Source organism: Culex pipiens, chromosome 2 (genome assembly GCF_016801865.2).
Source record: "Culex pipiens pallens isolate TS chromosome 2, TS_CPP_V2, whole genome shotgun sequence".
Classification (NCBI taxonomy): domain Eukaryota; kingdom Metazoa; phylum Arthropoda; class Insecta; order Diptera; family Culicidae; genus Culex; species Culex pipiens.
Window position 1 is genome coordinate 79,161,179 of NC_068938.1, and position 18,033 is coordinate 79,179,211.

Here is an 18,033-nt window from a genome sequence, read left to right on the forward strand (position 1 = left end):
AATTTTTTTTTTTTAAATTTTCGATTTTTTATGTTTTAGGGGACAAAAAGTTTTTTGTGAGTCACAGTTTAGAAGATATCTAGAGTTTTTTTTAAACAGTCCTACAAACATATGAAAGACAACTGCTTATAGACCCTTTTAAAAACAACTCTAGATATGATTTTTTTTAAATATAGTTTTTTTGGAAAATTACGAAAATTTTGATCAAACATTAATACAACATTAATCAAATTTGCAATCGAAAAGTATTGTATTTTGTTGATAAAGAGTACCGTTTTGAAGTAAAAGCTAATTTTAAGTATACATTTTGGATTATTTTAGGTTTTTTGGACTTCAAAAAAAATTAAGGAAAAAAATGCTTTCCCAAAAATCCTAATCATAACCTAAGACTTTGACGAAGACACCAAATCGATCCGAAACCCCCTTCTCAAGATACAGAATTTTATACATTTACATAACCATTTTGTATGACCAGTCTCCAAGATTATATGAAGACTTGTATGGAAAAACTAATGAATCATAATGACTTTTTTTGATATAGATAATGCATTTTCATTTAAATAAAAAAATGAAAATTAAAAATATGCGATTTTTTTTTGTAAAATCGTGAAATCACAAAAATATCATAGAATTTTGTTTCACTTTATCGATATTCGACTTTTTGTTTACTTTCGACCTTTTTCCATTCGATTCCATTTTTTCCATATTCCGGTCTGTGTTCCGTGCTGTCCGATTTATCATCAGAATTTGATTTATAGTTGACAAATAATGCTTTCAATGTATTGCATTTCGCGATTTGCCCAAAACCATGTTTCGGAGTGCATATTGCCAACATTGGCCAGCCCCACTGTGTTCATTTAACCGCAAAATAATTCGTTGAAATGGATTTAATTTGAGCATTGAGGGTTGTGTATTAGTTGCGATCGTAAACTATGAAGTCGGTTACGGTTGTCTTCTAGACCCATTTTGGAGTCGCCAAATATTGATGAGAAGGCTAATTTTTAACATTTTTTCAAGTCCATAGCTTGTATTAAGGATAGCCCCATATATTTTATTGAACTCAATCGATGTGTAAAAAACAATGATCACATTCCAACCTGCTAATCCTTAACGCACCTTTCATTCTCTCCACCCCTCCGCCCCTCGCAGGCAAGGACAACAAGGCGATCATCGCGTCCAACATCATGTACGTGGTGGGGCAGTACCCGCGCTTCCTGCGCGCCCACTGGAAGTTCCTGAAGACGGTCGTGAACAAGCTGTTTGAGTTTATGCACGAAACGCACGACGGCGTGCAGGACATGGCGTGCGACACGTTCATCAAGATCGCGCTCAAGTGCCGGCGGCACTTTGTCCAGCTGCAGCCGAACGAGTCGTGCACGTTCATCGAGGAGATCCTCGCCACGATGAGCACGATCATCTGCGACCTGCAGCCGCAGCAGGTGGGTTTTGGAAGCTTGAGGGTGGGGTTGGACGGTGTTATTGATGAGATTGCTTTTCGTTGACAGGTGCACACGTTCTACGAAGCCGTCGGTTACATGATTTCCGCCCAGGTCGATCAGGTTCAGCAGAATATTTTGATCGAAAAGTACATGATGCTGCCGAATCAGGTAACTTTCCCGTACGGTCTTGTCTCTGTCGTTGATCGCTAACGCGAGTTTTTCCCTCGCAGGTTTGGGACGAAATCATCTCGCAGGCCACCAAGAACGTGGACATCCTGAAGGACATGGCCGCCGTCAAGCAGCTCGGCAGCATCCTCAAGACGAACGTGCGCGCCTGCAAGGCCCTCGGCCACGCGTACGTGTCCCAGCTCGGGCGCATCTACCTGGACATGCTGAACGTGTACAAAATCATGTCGGAGAACATCACGCAGGCGATCGCGCTGAACGGGCTCGCGATCAACAACCAGCCGCTGATCAAGGCGATGCACGTCGTCAAGAAGGAAACGCTCACGCTCATCTCCGAGTGGGTGTCCAAGTCGAACGACTCGCAAATGGTGATGGAGAACTTCATTCCGCCGCTGCTGGAGACGGTGCTGTTTGACTACCAGGTGAGTGCGCCGGAGATCGTGGCCGCCTCCAAGACCAACTCTAACCACGATCTTCCCGTCTCTTCTCTCCTTTAGCGCACGAAGGTGCCGAACGCGCGCGAACCGCTCGTGCTCAGCACGATGGCCTCGATCGTGAACAAGCTGCAGGCGGTCATCACGCCGGAGATCCCGAAGATCTTCGACGCCGTGTTCGACTGCACGCTGGACATGATCAACAAGAACTTCGAGGACTACCCGCAGCACCGGACCAACTTCTACGAGCTGCTGCAGGCCGTCAACACGCACTGCTTCAAGGCGTTCCTCAGCATTCCGCCGAACCAGTTCAAGCTGGTGTTCGACTCGATCGTGTGGGCGTTCAAGCACACGATGCGTAACGTCGCCGACACCGGCCTCAACATCCTGATGCAGGTAAGACTTGACCGGCCCGGACCACGTGCCACACAGGCCAGGTGTGCGAGAGAGGAGTGGGTATGAGTGTTCCTCTGTGTTTTCCTTACAGCTTGCAAAAAGCACTATGATTCTTGTTGGTTTTACTTTCAGTCCCGGTCGTCAGCGGCGATCATCCTTCCGGGGTCGTGGTTGTGTTTTGTGGTCGTGTCTGGTAGTCCTGGCGGTTGATGATCGATGATATGAGTATTGTGATGATGGATGTTGATGATGATCGATGAGCGAACGAACGAACGACACTGGGAACGACCGCCTAAAGATCTTCTCCTCCTTGTTGCGATCGGTGAGCGCGTTTGGTTTTGCTAAGTGATGATGATCATGAGTGGGTGGGGTGGGAGCGTGAGGGTGTGTGTGTGAGCGATGTGCGTGTGTTGTAAAAAGGATTGTTCTCCAAGAAGCTGACTGCACTGGGCGAATTTTGTACAAACTTCTGTGAGTTCAAAAGCTCAATTTCTGAAACAACACAACTTCAATTGGTGTTGCTAAATGAGAGACTCAGTTCAATTCAATTCCAAACGCGATTTTGTTTGAGGTTTTGACCAGTTGTAGAAAATTTCTATCTATGGTGACCCTAAAGAATTTCCTCATAGATTGTGATCGCGCTAAAATAGAGCAGTCCTGTGAGAAGGATATGCGCTGCAGGCAGCTGAAGAACAACAGGGTCGTCGGAAAAGATCGATTACCCGGAGAGCTCTTCAAATATGGAGGTGAGGGAGTTGTGTGAGGAGCGGATATCGACACGAGTGACACGATTAGTTCCACTACATGGCAACCGTATTACCTTCTTCTAACACAGCCTTCTCTACAAATATTCCTGGAGATCACCTAACGACACGGAGACACAAATCGACCATCGATGGTCGGCACTTCTCGGACATAATCGACGTCAGAACGTATCGTGGCGCGTATATCGACTTGGACCACTACCTGATGGTGACATGTCCTGTCCGAGGTCAACGAGATCTGGTACTGTCGCCCGTCAATCTGGAGCGGCTCAAGGATCCTAAGGTTGCTACCCAGTACGCGCGGGAACTCGAAGCTGCGTTGCCAGACGAGGGTGAGCTCGCCAAAGCCCCTCTGGAGGCCTGCTGGATTCGTATGGAAGCAGCCATCAACGCAGCAGCATCGAGTGCCATCGGGTACGTGGACCGAGTTCGACGGAACGGCTGGTTCGACCAGGAAAGTCAGGCGATTTGGGACGAGAAGAAAGCAGCGCGGGACACGTGGCTGCTGCATAACACCCGTGGGAACAAGGAGCCGTACAACCAGTTGCGAAGACAGCAAACCCATCTCTTCCGGGATAAGAAGCGCCGCGGGGCCAGGACATGGAACAGCTGTATCGCTCCAACGAAACGCGCAAGTTCTATACAAGAAACTCAGTCAATCCCGGAACGGCTTCATGCCGCGAGCCGAAATGTGCCGGGATAAGGACGGAGGCATCTTGACGGACGAGCGTGAGGTGATCGAAAGGTGCACTTCGACGAGCACCTGAACGGCCCAGAGGCGGCGTCAGAGGTATGGTGGACGGCGAGGACGAGCCAGCACCCACGATGAGAGAAGTTAAGGATGCCATCAAGAAGCTGAAAAACAACAAAGCAACGGGTAAGGATGGTATCGATGCTGAACTTAGTGAGTTCTCACTAAGATGGGACCGGACAAGCTGGCGTCTGCACCGGCTTATATTCAAGGTCTTGGAAACAGAACAGCTACCGGAGAAGTGGAAAAAGGGAGTTAAATGCCCAATCAACAAGGAAGGGGATAAGTTGTAATGTGACAACTATCGAGCCATCACCATTCTCAACGCGGCCTACAAAATGCTGTATCAGATCATCTTCAGTAGTATGTGGAGGGGAATTCGACGACGGATCAAATCCTTCAAAAATGAGAAGCAGATTCCGACGCACCACCTATTCATTGATTTCAAAGCCGCGCACGACTCGATCGATCGCGAGGCGCTATGAAAGGTCATGTACGAGAACGACTTTCCCGGAAAGCTGATCCGAATGGTGAAATCAATGATGGATAAGGCAAGGGGCAGCGTGAAGATTTCGGGGGCGATGTCCGACCCGATTGAATCGCCCAACGGACTGCGACAAGGCTATGGTATCTCCTGCCTCTGTTTCAACATTCGACTCGAAGGCGTCATAAGATGGACGGGCTTCATCATGCAGGCCACGATTATTAACCGGTCCAGCCAGTTCATCTGCTATGCCGACGACATGGACATAGTTGGTAGAATGTTCGAGGAGGTGGCTAAGAAGTACACCGAATTGAAGCGGGAAGCGGAGAAGGTTGGATTGAAGGTGAACGCGAAGATGAAGTATTTGCTGGCAGGAGGAACCGGCATAGGACCGAGCGGGACGATCGACGGCGACGAGTTCGAGGTTGTGGAGCAGTTTGTGTACCTCGGATTTGCCTCGGATCATGAGAAACTATCACCAGGAGTCGTGCCGTGCTTATTATGGACCGTACAAGCCCTTAACTGCCCATGATCGCATAAATGTCCTATTTGCATTTTCATCACTTTTGAGTTATTGATGCAGTTTGGTTCCAAATCGTGTGCTCTTTCTAAAGAGCCTATAACATCCAGTACTTTGTTCTAAAAATCGTCAAAAAATCAAATTTTGCCTTCCTCACCTTACTGAGGAAAGGCTATAAGATCACTCGAAAAATGAACTTCTTTATTCGACCTCGTAGACCCACCTTCATACCGTATACCTATCGACTCAGAATCAAATTCTGAGCAAATGTCTGTGCGTGTGTATGTCTGTAAGTCCGTGCACCGAAAAATATGCACACGATTATCTCCGGACTGGCTGAATCGATTTCCCTGGAGATGGAGCCACACGTTGCCGTCGTTTCAGGGCTACTTGCAAAGATGGTTTCCGATGTTGATATATATCACACATTTATTTTATATTTATATACTTGTGTTGATAGAAATCACAGCTTTTATAATATGTAAAATTGCAAGATATTGATTTTTTTTTTATTTGAGTCTCAATATTCTTGTTCGTAAAATCTGTTAGGAAGAGGTTTAAAACTGTTTGATAATGGGGAGGAATAGTTAGTTTTTTTGTAACTTTTTTTAGGTTGTTTAATAATTCCAGACTCCAGTTATGTGTAAGCCAGTTTAGTAATGCTATCAGAATCTCTGATTTCAATTGAAGTGGTATACTAACCATTCTGAATTGTCAAAAAATCCATAGAGTCTCGATCAATCAATAATGAAATGATATCGGACAAAATTCGTTGATCTGTTGAACTAACGGTTTTCGGATTATGGTTGTATCGACCATTGTTGCGAATCGAGGATCTACTGGAGTTTTGATGATCAAATAGAGCCTAACATTTCAAAAGGACACACAGGTGTGAACAGGATTGTGTCTCTTTCACTCAAATGATAGTTTACATAAGGTATGATAGGGATACACTCTTGTTTGCAAAGCTTGTGTGCCCTAATGAAATGGAAGGCACGAAATAGTCGTCTTAACAACGAGTGTTCAACTTGTAAAATATGAACGTTTCATTAATGTTTATTGTTTTTGGAAGCAGCAAGACAGGTTTAAAAACTAGGTAAAGGAATGTTTGGCTTTGTAATTAAAATTTCGGGGATTTGAGATTCAAGTTACTTTCAGACAGTTTAGTTGAGGTTGTTGATTCAAGTTAGTTGCAATGTATGACAAGACTACTGACGGACGCGACAGGACGGGGCCCAGAAAAATGCCCTTGACAAGTTAGTTCTCATCTTTCATTTTCCAGTAAATTTATTTGATTTCCTTTAAATTTGAAATACATCATAGGTTCCCTTTGTATAAATCTCAAATTAGTTTTTGATTGAATCATAATTTCAGATTTTCTTTATTCAGTGTTAAACTTAGATTACCGTAACTGCTCAAGTCATCCAAGTTCTTACTACTCACACCTACACTAATTTTCTTTCACCTTCCCCCTCCCGATCCCCTATATCTTCCGGTGGTGTTCATTTTGTATGCAATACTAGTTCGGCCACTACCCTTTTTTCCACAAGAAACCGGACTTGGACTGACTTGAGGCCGCGTCCCCCACCTTGCTCCGTAAAACGAAAACGAAACGATTATCTCCGGACTGGCTGAATCGATTTGGACTGTTCTGGTCTCATTCGATCCGTCTTGGGGTCCCACAAGACCCTAGTTAATATTATGAAGTTTAGAAAAGTACTTCAAAATATGCTAAATAAACGATTTTAGCTAAATTTCGGAAGATTGTAAAAAGGGGGGGTTTTGTAAGGAAACCCGTCACGCTATACTTTTTTAGAAAGGTATTTAAAAGACCTTTCTAACGAGTTCAAAACATTGAAGATCTGACAACCCTATCAAAAGTTATAAACTCTTAAGTGTTATTTATACACTTTTTTGAGGCCGGATCTCAGATATTTTGATGAAAACGTTGTCCGGATCTATCATGCGACCCATCGTTAAATAGGCAAAAGACCCTTCCAACGCGCTCAAAAGATTAAAGATCTGACAACCTTATCAAAAGTTATGAGCATTTAATTTAACACTTATCCGAGCTAGATCTCAGATATTTTGATGAAAATGTTGTCCGGATCTATTGTCCGGCCCATCGTTGGTGAGTATTTAGAAGACCTATTGACCTGGGGTGTTGACCAAAAGACCCTATCAAATGAAAAATTTAACTAAATAAATGTGAGGAAGGCTTCAACCGCCTAAAGGTGGATTAAGTAATGTTTTTTCGTCAAAATTTAACACGTGTGGGACATTTATGCGATCATGGGCAGTTAAGTTCTGGTAACCTTTTTCGACGTACAAAGTGTACCATGTACGAAACGCTGATAAGACCGGTCGTCCTCTACGGGCACGAGACGTGGACGATGCTCGAAGAGGACCTGCAAGCGCTAGAAGGCCAGCGAATTTTGCAATCCGTACCAAAAATCAAAAACCATAAAATTTTGAAAAATGCAATTTTCACCGATAGAATATTTTCGTATTTAGGGGCAGGGGGGGCAGAATGGACCAGGGGGGCAGAATGGGCCACCAAGGGTCCTGATTGCTCAAAATCAACCACTCCATTCGCGAGCACAAATAGCAGGCGACGCGATACTGCCCTGATGAATTCCTACCGTTTGTCACTTTCACACCATTCGCTCCCGGACACTCTCTCTTCTACTCTCCTTCTCTCTCTGATCGGCTCAGTCTCCGAACGGCTCAGGCAGGCCGAACGTCGCCGATCACTCTGAACTGAACACATTTTTTCTCTGATGCGCTGCGTTATACTCATTGATTTGGGTTGCCTAAATTCAATGTTATCAATTAAATTGTGCATTTATTTTGATTTCATAAAATTATGGACACCATTAAATGAAATTTCCACCAAGAAAAAATCAAATTGATGGCAAGCTGAGGGCGTGGAGACAAAAAAACTGCCGCGCTGGCATTTTGTGAGAATGGCTCTTCGCTGAGCATGGTAGTGTGTGAGTGTCGTCGAGCGACGGAGTAGACAAATATTTTCACGATGTATTTGTTCGCTGAGTGAACAGTTCGGGCCACTCGCTAGCTGCTTGCGAGTATCATTCGCTCATGAATGCTAGCGGGTTGGAATAGGCGACGAATGGATAGGCGATGAGTGAGTGGTTTCCGTTCAATGAACCGAAAATCAGGACCCTTGTGGGCCACCCTTGGTTTTGGGCTTTAGAATGGATTTAGACTAATTGTAAGGCAAGGGTCTTATAAAGGACGTCAAATAACTTCACTATACCGAAAACGACGTTTGAATTCATTGTATTTCTCGAATTATGAGCAAAAATGTAAATTTGTTAGAAAAACCACGCAAATGTTGTTTATTTCGAGGTTTTTAAATAAGCTTTCTAAAAAGTTGGATTGTTTGAAAAAGTTTGCTCAATGCTTATAACGATACTAGATGTTACTACCAAGGTATACAATCAACAACGGAACCTTAAAATCATTTAGAGGCTTGGTGGTGGAAGTGTTAAAATAAAATCCACTTGGGGGCAGAATGGACCACCCTTATCCTGCCTTATAAAAACAATCAAAAGTTATGAAATTTGGATTAAATGGATTATTTCACTCCTGGTAGCTTCACAAATAAAGTTTAATGCAACATTAGTTGATTTGCTAGTTGTTTTGATGATTATTTGTAAAAATAGAGTCCTTTTTCAACATATTAACACTATTTTCAAAAATGTTTGTTTTGGTAAGTGACTATTTTTATTAAAGTGGTCTAACTTCATGGAAACTATGTTAGAAAGGTACCTTAAGTCATTTCTTATCTCCCTTCAACGTTGTATTAGACGAAATGGCTTGTTTTCTAAGGTGGCCCATTCTGCCCCGCAGGGTGGCCCATTCTGCCCCGCACCCTAGAAAAGTAGTCGAAAAAACTTTTTTTTTAAAGTGGCTCAAAAATAGTTTTAAGCTAAAAAAATTCATCAACCAAGTATACAACATTGAAGGGAACATCCCAAAGCATAAGCCTACTACACTGAATTCATAAGTTTTCATGTTTTTCCATGGTTTTTGGCGCATTTTACCTAGGCGGGCCATTCTGCCCCCCCTACCCCTATAGATTCTGATCTCGGCTGGGGTATCTCGGCTTATAATATTTTGTTAAAGCCACACCGCGAGCAAGTTTCTATCAACAGTTAAAAAAAATGTTTAAGAAGTGAAAATCAGCAAATTAGGTGGAAATAGGAGAGAGTGCCTGCCACACATACGATAATTTTCCTTGAATTTTTTTTTTTGCTGTTTTGTGTGCACCTTGGTCAACAACCAAGATTGTTTATTTCTTAACTCTTTGGTTTGAAAGATTTGGTCTGACAGCTCTATCCTGGAGTTTGGTCTGGACCAAGCGAGAGATAGGACACAGCTCACTCTTGGGTAACAGTCGTTGGTCACCAACGGCGCCCGCCATGTCGGTTTGTAGATATCGGGGGGAAGGGACAGGAATGTTAGTAAGCACAGGTTGCAGCACAGGCACAGACGTTTGGTGTTCTAAGCTGATTGGGGTGGTATGTGAGGTGGACGGTTTTGAGTCTCTTCTTAACCTCATTTTTTTGCTGTCCTTGCAAGGATAGTCCGAGAAATTTTTTTTTGGATCGTGTGGCTTGACTCCGTTAAGCAAGTTTCAACAATTTTGTATGGGAGTTGTTGTTGAAGTCACAGTCTTACCAACTGTCGGAATCGCTACATTTTCATAATTTGGAGTCGCAGATGTATGGAATCAATTTAAATCAGCATTCGTCGTCCAGTGCATCAGTTTTGGGAGAACAACCCAGCTTGAAGTGTGATTGTTGTTACCTTACGTATTTGGCTCGTTGTGAAACATCTTAAATTCGAGTGCTTGTGTGATGTGTGCGCGTAAATGTGTGTGTTGCGTTTTGGTTGTTTTAATTTGGTTTAATCGTTACACGCGTGGCTCTGTTGTGCATTTCTGTGTTGTCCTAACGCTATCCCAAACTTGGAAACCACAGATGCTCCAGAACCTCGAGCAGCACCCGCAGGCGGCGCAGAGCTTCTACCAGACCTACTTCACGGACATCCTGATGCAGATCTTCTCGGTGGTGACGGACACGTCGCACACGGCCAGCCTGCAGAACCACGCCACCATCCTGGCGTACATGTTCTCGCTGGTGGAGGCGGGCCGGATCACCGTCAGCCTCGGCCCGTCCGCCGACAACGTGCTGAACGTGCAGGAGTACGTGGCGACGCTGCTCAAGTCGGCGTTCAACCACCTGACCGACAACCAGATCAAGATCTTCGTGACGGGGCTGTTCAACCTGGACCAGGACGTGCACGCATTTAAGGAGCATTTGAGGGACTTTTTGATCCAGATTAAGGTGGGTTCGGCATCCGCGTGTTATGTAGAGTGTCGCTGATTTAAAGCAATCTTTGCAGGAGGTCACGGGCGAGGACGACTCCGACCTGTACCTGGAGGAGCGCGAGAACGAGCTGAAGAAGGCGCAGGAGGAGAAGCGACGAGTTCTGATGACGGTGCCTGGTATGATTAACCCGCACGAGCTGCCGGAGGAGATGCAGGACGAGTGAAGCATCGATTGCGATGGTTCGGACGGTGATGAAATGTTGTAGAGAGAGAGAGAGAGACGTGTTGTATTGGTTTCGATTACGCGAAATGGAAAGTTGCGAGGTCGGACGGAATTTGGAAGTGAGCGAGCGCGCGCCCGCGAAGAAAGTGTTTTGAATTTAATCGTTTTTGCGTTCTTTCCTCGTGGTAAAGAAGTTTCCTTTGCGATTTTACAACAACAGTTACAAATAAAAGCGAGAAAACACCTGGAATAAATTCTGAATCTTAAAACCACTCGATAGAGAATATATTCTAATACAAAAAGAAAAGCAGCGTAGAACCACACACACTCAATTCACATCTTTATTTCACAGTGCATACGAAAAACAATTACACTCACACAAACTGACGAAGCTGCTAATCAGCCAAAAAGAAAAACATAGCCAGCAAAACGCAAACCAACAACAACAAATAAACACAGCCCGAGCGAATCCCAATAGCAAACGGTCATCTCCTCCTCTTAGAGGAGAGAGTGCCAATAAATAGTACGAAAAAAAAATCAAGCGAAGTTCGCTAGAATGCGTTCGAAACGAATTCTAGTGTGACGCGCAGCACAGAACAATAGTTGCAGCAGGACAAGGAAGGAACTTTGAAGGTGACGAGGGTAAAGAAAGGTCCCAACTTTTTTTTTACACATATTTTTTTACTACTGCTAATTTATAAGATGAGCGCCCTATTAAAATATTACCCTATCTTTGCCGGATTGACGCGTGTTGGTATGAGTTATGTTGATTATTATTATTAATTCTGTCTCAATTTTTTTTTTGTAAAACACTTTGCAGCAGCGCGTGTGGTTAGGATTTAGGTACGAGCAGCAGAAAACAGAGATTTTGTGGTTAGGTTGGCGGTGTTGTATAGAAAGTGATGTTAACTCTATCTTCGTTTCGTTTGTCGAATTTTAGTTTCGTGCGAGTCGTGCGGACAGCGGACTTAAGGGTTGGTTGGATTAACAAAAGAAGAAAAAGGGAAGTAAGTCGGTGGAGAGAGCGATAGCGAGAGAGCGTGAGCAAGGATTTTAAGCTGATTGTAGATTAAACAAAAAAAAAACTTATTCGTAGAGAAAAACACACACACCCGTATGGAACAACAGCAGCAAAGAAACAACAAAATAATGCGAATCGATAGAATGAAACGAAAAAAAGGCAAACAAAATAGACAGCAAATGAACAGAGAGAGCGAGAGCGAGGAAAGCAAACAGAGAGTAGTAAGCACTAATAATTTATAAGGGATAAGAATTGCATACTAAAGTAGCGAAAATACATCGTGTAAGAGCGCGTGCTGTGTAGAAAGAAACAAAACAAGCCGAGAGAGAGAGTTTGCTCTTAAGTTGAATACAAACAAAAAATCTGAAGGTAACAAAAGTGTATGCGTGTTTGAATGTTTGTTTGTTGTGTGAAAATCTTACTTGGAATACATGAATCATTTTGCGCGGAAATTCACCGGAAAAAAGAGAAGCCGATTGTGTACATCTTTTCGTTTGTGTTTGTTTTTATTCCTCAGCCAGAAAGAAAGCAAAAAAATAAAAACGTTTAAACAGAGGTTACAGACAAATTTATGCGCGTGAGAGCACACACGATTGTGGTTTAAATAATTTTGAAGAAACCAGTTACAAATAACAGAGAGAGTAAAATCGGTTAAAAAACAGAAAAGCGAGAGAAAGGAGAAAAGTGAATAAAGCCAGCATCATTTATTATCTCATGTAGATCGTATACACTGCGTGCATTGGTTCTTTTTTCTAAGCAGGTTATTGATGACATCCCACACACCAATTTCTCATTACTGAATTCAGTTAAATTTATTGAAATCTGCACTACTGAAATTTTCAGTAAATGTAAACTTGCTGAAATTTCAGCAAACTTTGACAGCTCGGCTGATCAAGGCTACCGTAAAACGGGGTGACTTTGATAGCCGGGGTGACTTTGATAGGTTTGAGAATTTTCCGCAAAATGAAGAGTACAAATTAAATACGTACGGAATGGTTTGGAACCATACCGACCATGATAGAGAAGTACTCCAAGTATCTCAAGAAGAACTTTTCATAACATTTTGAAAGGTTTAAAAAGTTAGTTAACTATTATTAAGAAAATGTTGATGAAAGGCATTATTTCAAACTTCTCAAAGTGTCATGATTTTCTCAATGAACATGATTTTGAATCGGAAAATGGAATACATTTTCGGATTCTTTGGACAATTTTCCACTAGGAGAAGGTAAACTAATTTTGTAAATATTAAATAATATGTGTTTTTGAAACATAATTCATTTTTTTTTCCAAATTTATAGGCAATTTCAGTTGAAAAAATTTTATATGCAATGTGAAAACTTGTGATTCGTGCTTTGAAATCAGTTTAAAATGTAATATAAATCGATAATTTTATGAACAATACTAGATTTAACGAATTTCAGGCAAAATTCCGACTTTTTAACAACTTTACCTAAAATTTATATGTATTTTGTTAAAAAGCCTTAAAACTTAGTTAACTTAATATAAACATTGATTTTTTTTTCTTGAAAACTATATCATCAACCTTAGTGATGGTTCATTTAACGTAAAAATGAAGTTTGAACACCTATAATCTGATTTTAACAAGAAAAACTATGACTATCAAAGTCACCCCGGAATTTAAAATGAGAATTTTTAACGTAACTATTTTTCTGAGCATTATAGAAAAATAACTTTTTCCAGAAATAGTGCATGAACTTTGTGTGGCCTACCCCAGTACATGTTTTAAAAATAATAATCTTGAGAAAAACCTTTCCAGTTGGGAAATATTTAAAAAATAAATTGAATTCCTTTCAAAGTCACCCCGGTTTACGGTACCTTGGATCGTGCGAGTTGCAGGGGAGCAAGCGGACCCCTTCCAATCGCACCAAGGGTTACGACAAGGTGACGGCTTATCCAATGCGCTGTTTAACATCGGACTTGAGGGAATTGCGCGAAGAGTGGGTATAGACACGAGAGGCACGATTTGCAACAGGACGGTCCAACTTCTTGCTTATGTGGACGACATTGATATTATAGCGAGAGACCTAGAGACGGTGAAAAGGGGTTTACACCACCTTAAAGACGCAAGCAAGACGAATTGGACTGGCCATGAATACGACGAAAACAAAGTACATGAGAGGGAGGGGCTCAAAGGACGTTGACCCCCCAAGACTCACCCCTTTAGCTGTGGATGGCGATGTGCTGGAGGAGGTGAGCGAATTCGTGTACTTGGGATCGCTGGTAACGGCCGACAACGACATCAGCTTAGAGATCCGGACTCGTATCCACTCTGCGAATCGCGCCTACTTTGGATTACCTTGACATCTGATCGAGTGCAACGCGCCACGAAGCTGACCCTGTACAAGACACTGATTAGATCGGTTGCCCTCTATGGCCATGAGACCTGGACGCTGCGGCAAGAGGACGAACGAGTCCTTGGAGTTTTCGAACGGAAGGTGCTGCGAACGATCTACGGTGGAGTACGTACAGCTCAGAACGTGTGGCGAAGGCGCATGAACCACGAACTGCACGGACTGCTGGGAAAACCGACGATCGTCACCCTGGCGAGAATCGGGAGGCTCAGGTGGGCCGGCCATGTCGCGAGGATGGACGAAGACCTTCCTGTCAGGATGCTCTTTGACCGCGCGCGACTGGATGGCGGCACAGGCCGAAGAGCAGGGGCACAGCGTGCACGATGGGGAAATCAGATCGAGGCGGACTTAAGAAAGATCTGCAACCTAGGAGACTGGCGAGCTTCAGCCCAGAACCGAGCAACATGGAACAACCTTCTTGATATAGCACGAGCACCGCGTATGGTGTTCTAAGCTGATTGGTATGGTATGTATTGACAGCTCCATACAATGACGACTGGCTTCGGCGAGTACTACACACAAAAAAAAATATTACTGTAATGGCAAAAGTAACTTACTTTTGAGATTAAAAGTGGTCAAAGTTCTTCACACTAAAAGTTTAGCTGCTTTGCAAGATAATTTAACATTCTGCGGTTCCAGGGAGCATCAGCCTGGCTACTGCGCAAAGTGCGGCGGTCTGTTTTGAACTGTTGGTTGGCTGCGACTATAAAGCACACTTTGATCAGCGCAATGCATGTCACGACCAAGTGTCACTTCAGGATACCAAAAACCAGCATGGCATTCCGAGCATGCTTTGCTTATTTCAGATTTTTTTGCAACCACGTGACTTATTCAGATATGAAATGAAGCATGTTGATCGAACATACCAACAATTGAGCCTACTAAGGGACCTCTGCGATTCTCGCAACTGCGGGATACGATCGCAGCAGAATGATAATTAATCCTAATAGCCGCAACAGCCAAACTAATATCCGTATTGATTTTTAATAGGGCGAATCCATAGATGTAAACAAGCAGCCTATCCCTTTCTTACTCAACGTGAACTGTCACTAGAGCTTGCTGAGGAAAGGCTATCCAAATTTTTAAGCGAAGATGGCGTAACGAATGATGCACGCCCGAAATGTCAAAATCGCGCAGTGGTACCAACATTAGAAAAAAAAAGTGTGGCTGTCATGCCATGGCACACTTTTTTGTAATGTTGGTACCACTGGAAGACTTTGACATTTCAGGCGTGCACCATTCGTTACGCCATCTTCGCTTAAAAATCTGGTATCCTGGTATCACTCGAAAAACGAACTTCTAAATTCGACATCCTAGACCAGTAGTTCTCAACCTTTTTCATTCCATTCCTCCCTTGACTTTTTTGAAAGAACTTCATTCCCCCCTTCCCAGTTTGAACATATTGGTATCAATGCACAAATAAAACAATTTATTAAAAAAAATAATCTTCATAATCAAATTAAATAAATCATACACACAAAAAACTAATTAAATCTGAGTGAACTTTGAAAACACATTTTTTTAATAGAATGCAAAACCTCACAAAAAATCATTTTCAACAGCATTTTTAAAGACTAAATAAAGTAAATAGCTGATCCTGTTCAAAAGAATGTAATAACTCAGAATTTTTCTTTAGAAAAAAAAATTTTTAGCTGTTCAACAATTAAACCATTGTACATTCTGTAAAACCTCTCAGAATTCTTCAAATTTTTCAAGATTCAAGATGAATACATAAACACAGAACTCACTGAAGCTAATAAACACAAACAAATAAAACGGTTATTTTGTAATTAAAAAATAACTGTATCAAAGTTAAACTTGTAGGAAATTAGACGGGCTTTTTGATAAAAATACACTGAAAGAAAAATACACGCCAATTCTATGAGATTTTTCAATTTTTGAGTTAAATTTTAAGGTGATATCACGATTTTTTTTCGTTCAAATTTTTTGTGAAAATATCTTAAAATGTGACAAAAAGACTCACGAAAAATGCAGGATGGTATGTCTCTCCTAAAAAAATACAAAAATCCTTTATTAAAACTGTTTTTTTTTTGAAAAGTGTTCTGAACGTCAAAATTTTCAAAAACCGTTGGCGATTCCCCAGACAATTTTACATAAAAGTCTCCATATTGACCATTGTCCTATGTCCAATCCTTTTGATCCTTGTGCGGCTTTAAAAATAAAAATGATGAAAAAATAGGTTTTTTGGCTATTTCTTTATGACAGACTTGATTTTCCAGTCTCGTAAGTATTTTTACCGGAAAGCTCGTCCAATTTCCCATAAGTTTGTCTTTCCCGATTTGAGCTGGAATTGCTCATTAACCCTCAACTGCCTAATTTTTTTTCGAAGATTTTGATTTTTGTTGTGGAGGTCTCTTTGAGCAAATTTTGTTCAACGAAAAACTTTACTTCTGTTGTTTTATGTTTTTCTTGTTTCATTTTTAGTATTTCATTCTGCATTTTTCTTGTTTAGTTTATGTTTGTTTTTGGTAGTATTTGGCCTACTCTACCACCTCCTATCAATAGGGGAGAGTGGGGAGACTTGATCCCCGGGGACACTTGATCCCAAGCCTGTATCTCGTCAGCATGTGGGTAAAATAATTAGCTTTGTTCTAGAAAGTTGTGCGAAATTAACTAAAACTCATAGTAGAAAACAAAGAAAAAAATTAAAAAATGTTTAGATTGAGTTACACACATTTTTCTAAAACGAGCTGCAAAAAACTTCCAAGAGATCTTTTTTTTCTTTTTTTGATATGTATAGAAAACACTCAAAAAATATTCAAAAAAATATTTTTTATATATGAATTGTTCGATAAACTTATCAACTCCAAAACCCTTACGCATTTGATGTTAAATTTATCGTCATACTATTTTTACAATCAATTGTTTAAAAAAAGTGCGTTTAGGAAGACTTGATCCCTGCATATTTACAGTCGCTGGAATCAGCCTCAAGATTAATTAATTGGGCTGGGTTTTCATACATAGTTTCCTTTAGTATAGTTGTACATAACTTACTGCAGTTTGAACCTTTTTTCAAAAGTTTTGTAAACAAAAATTTCCAGCTTTTGTAAACATGCTCAATTTTGGTCTAACAAATAATATTTTAAGTTTTTAAATATTTTACATACTAAAGTTGTTATATTTTGAACACCAACGTACAGATTTTATGTGAAATTGCTGTAACTTATAGAAAATTAAAAGTTTGGATGAATAAGAAACATTTTGCTTAAGATTTCTTCAAAATGTTGAAAGGGGGATCAAGTTACCCCTAACATTTTTAAAGTGCCGGTTTCAAATATTTTTTTATGACGCTTGGCATGATTCGAAGAGTTCATCTGATGAGATACCCTTTAGCCAGACATAGATGAATGTTTAAGCTTTCAATTCATGCAAAAAGTTTATAGTTTTGTGAGAAATTGATAGAGTTATGTGCGATACAAAAAAAGGGGATCAAGTCTCCCCACTCTCCCCTACCTTTTGCCTATCTAATTTTTTCATGTTTTTACAGTCACTTTTCAATTTTTTGCTTGTTTTTCACATTTTCTGCTATAAAATGGCACTATTATTATTTAAACTGTAAAAAATGCGTTGAGGCATAGTCTGGGAAACTACAAAAAATACTGCATACTTATTTTTACTTAAAATATAAGAAATGTTAGTAAAAAACACAGCCAAAGTTGACCCCAGAAAATATGACATTTTTTTAAAAATTGGCAAGGTCACATAACATAAGTCAAACTACCAACCCTAACATTATCTAAAATTTTAAGAGTTCTGCTTTCAATGCTTTTTAAAGATCAAAAATTGGTTGAAAAATAGATTTTTGGATTTTTTTTAGATCGAAGCCCGTCTAGATGCGGGGTTGGGTTGTAGATGGTTAATCTTATTATTGTAATGATTGAATTTTTGCCGGTACAGAAAAAAAATCCTTATCTTCAAGGTGAAATTATGCATGGAATCAATGTTTGTGTGCCAAAGTAAAGCTATCCAAAGATATTGGACCAAAATTTTCTTGTTTACTATTTTTAAACAGAAAAAACAGCTTTTGTGGGCCAATTTCTTTTCGCAAAATCCAAACACTTTACGC

The 18,033-nt window shown here is 41.2% G+C and overlaps 1 protein-coding gene across 2 annotated transcripts in view; it reads left to right on the forward strand.

Annotated features, from left to right (window-relative positions):
• Positions 1-12,307, forward strand: part of LOC120422992 (exportin-1) — a 28,671-nt gene extending 16,364 nt beyond the window's left edge. Inside the window, exons 3-8 of one of the 2 annotated variants that reach the window (XR_005606192.2) lie at positions 1,150-1,439; positions 1,506-1,607; positions 1,670-2,047; positions 2,123-2,455; positions 2,588-2,777; positions 9,981-10,112. Coding sequence is in view for 1 of the 2 variants with exons in the window: in XM_039586603.2 (XP_039442537.1) it covers positions 1,150-1,439; positions 1,506-1,607; positions 1,670-2,047; positions 2,123-2,455; positions 9,981-10,346; positions 10,405-10,554 (1,619 nt within the window). In the remaining variant the exon portion in view is untranslated. Of the gene's footprint in view, positions 1-1,149; positions 1,440-1,505; positions 1,608-1,669; positions 2,048-2,122; positions 2,456-2,587; positions 2,778-9,980; positions 10,347-10,404 lie in introns of those variants that run through there. The other variant, XM_039586603.2, reaches the window with a different exon arrangement.
• Positions 12,308-18,033: the final 5,726 nt, after the last annotated feature.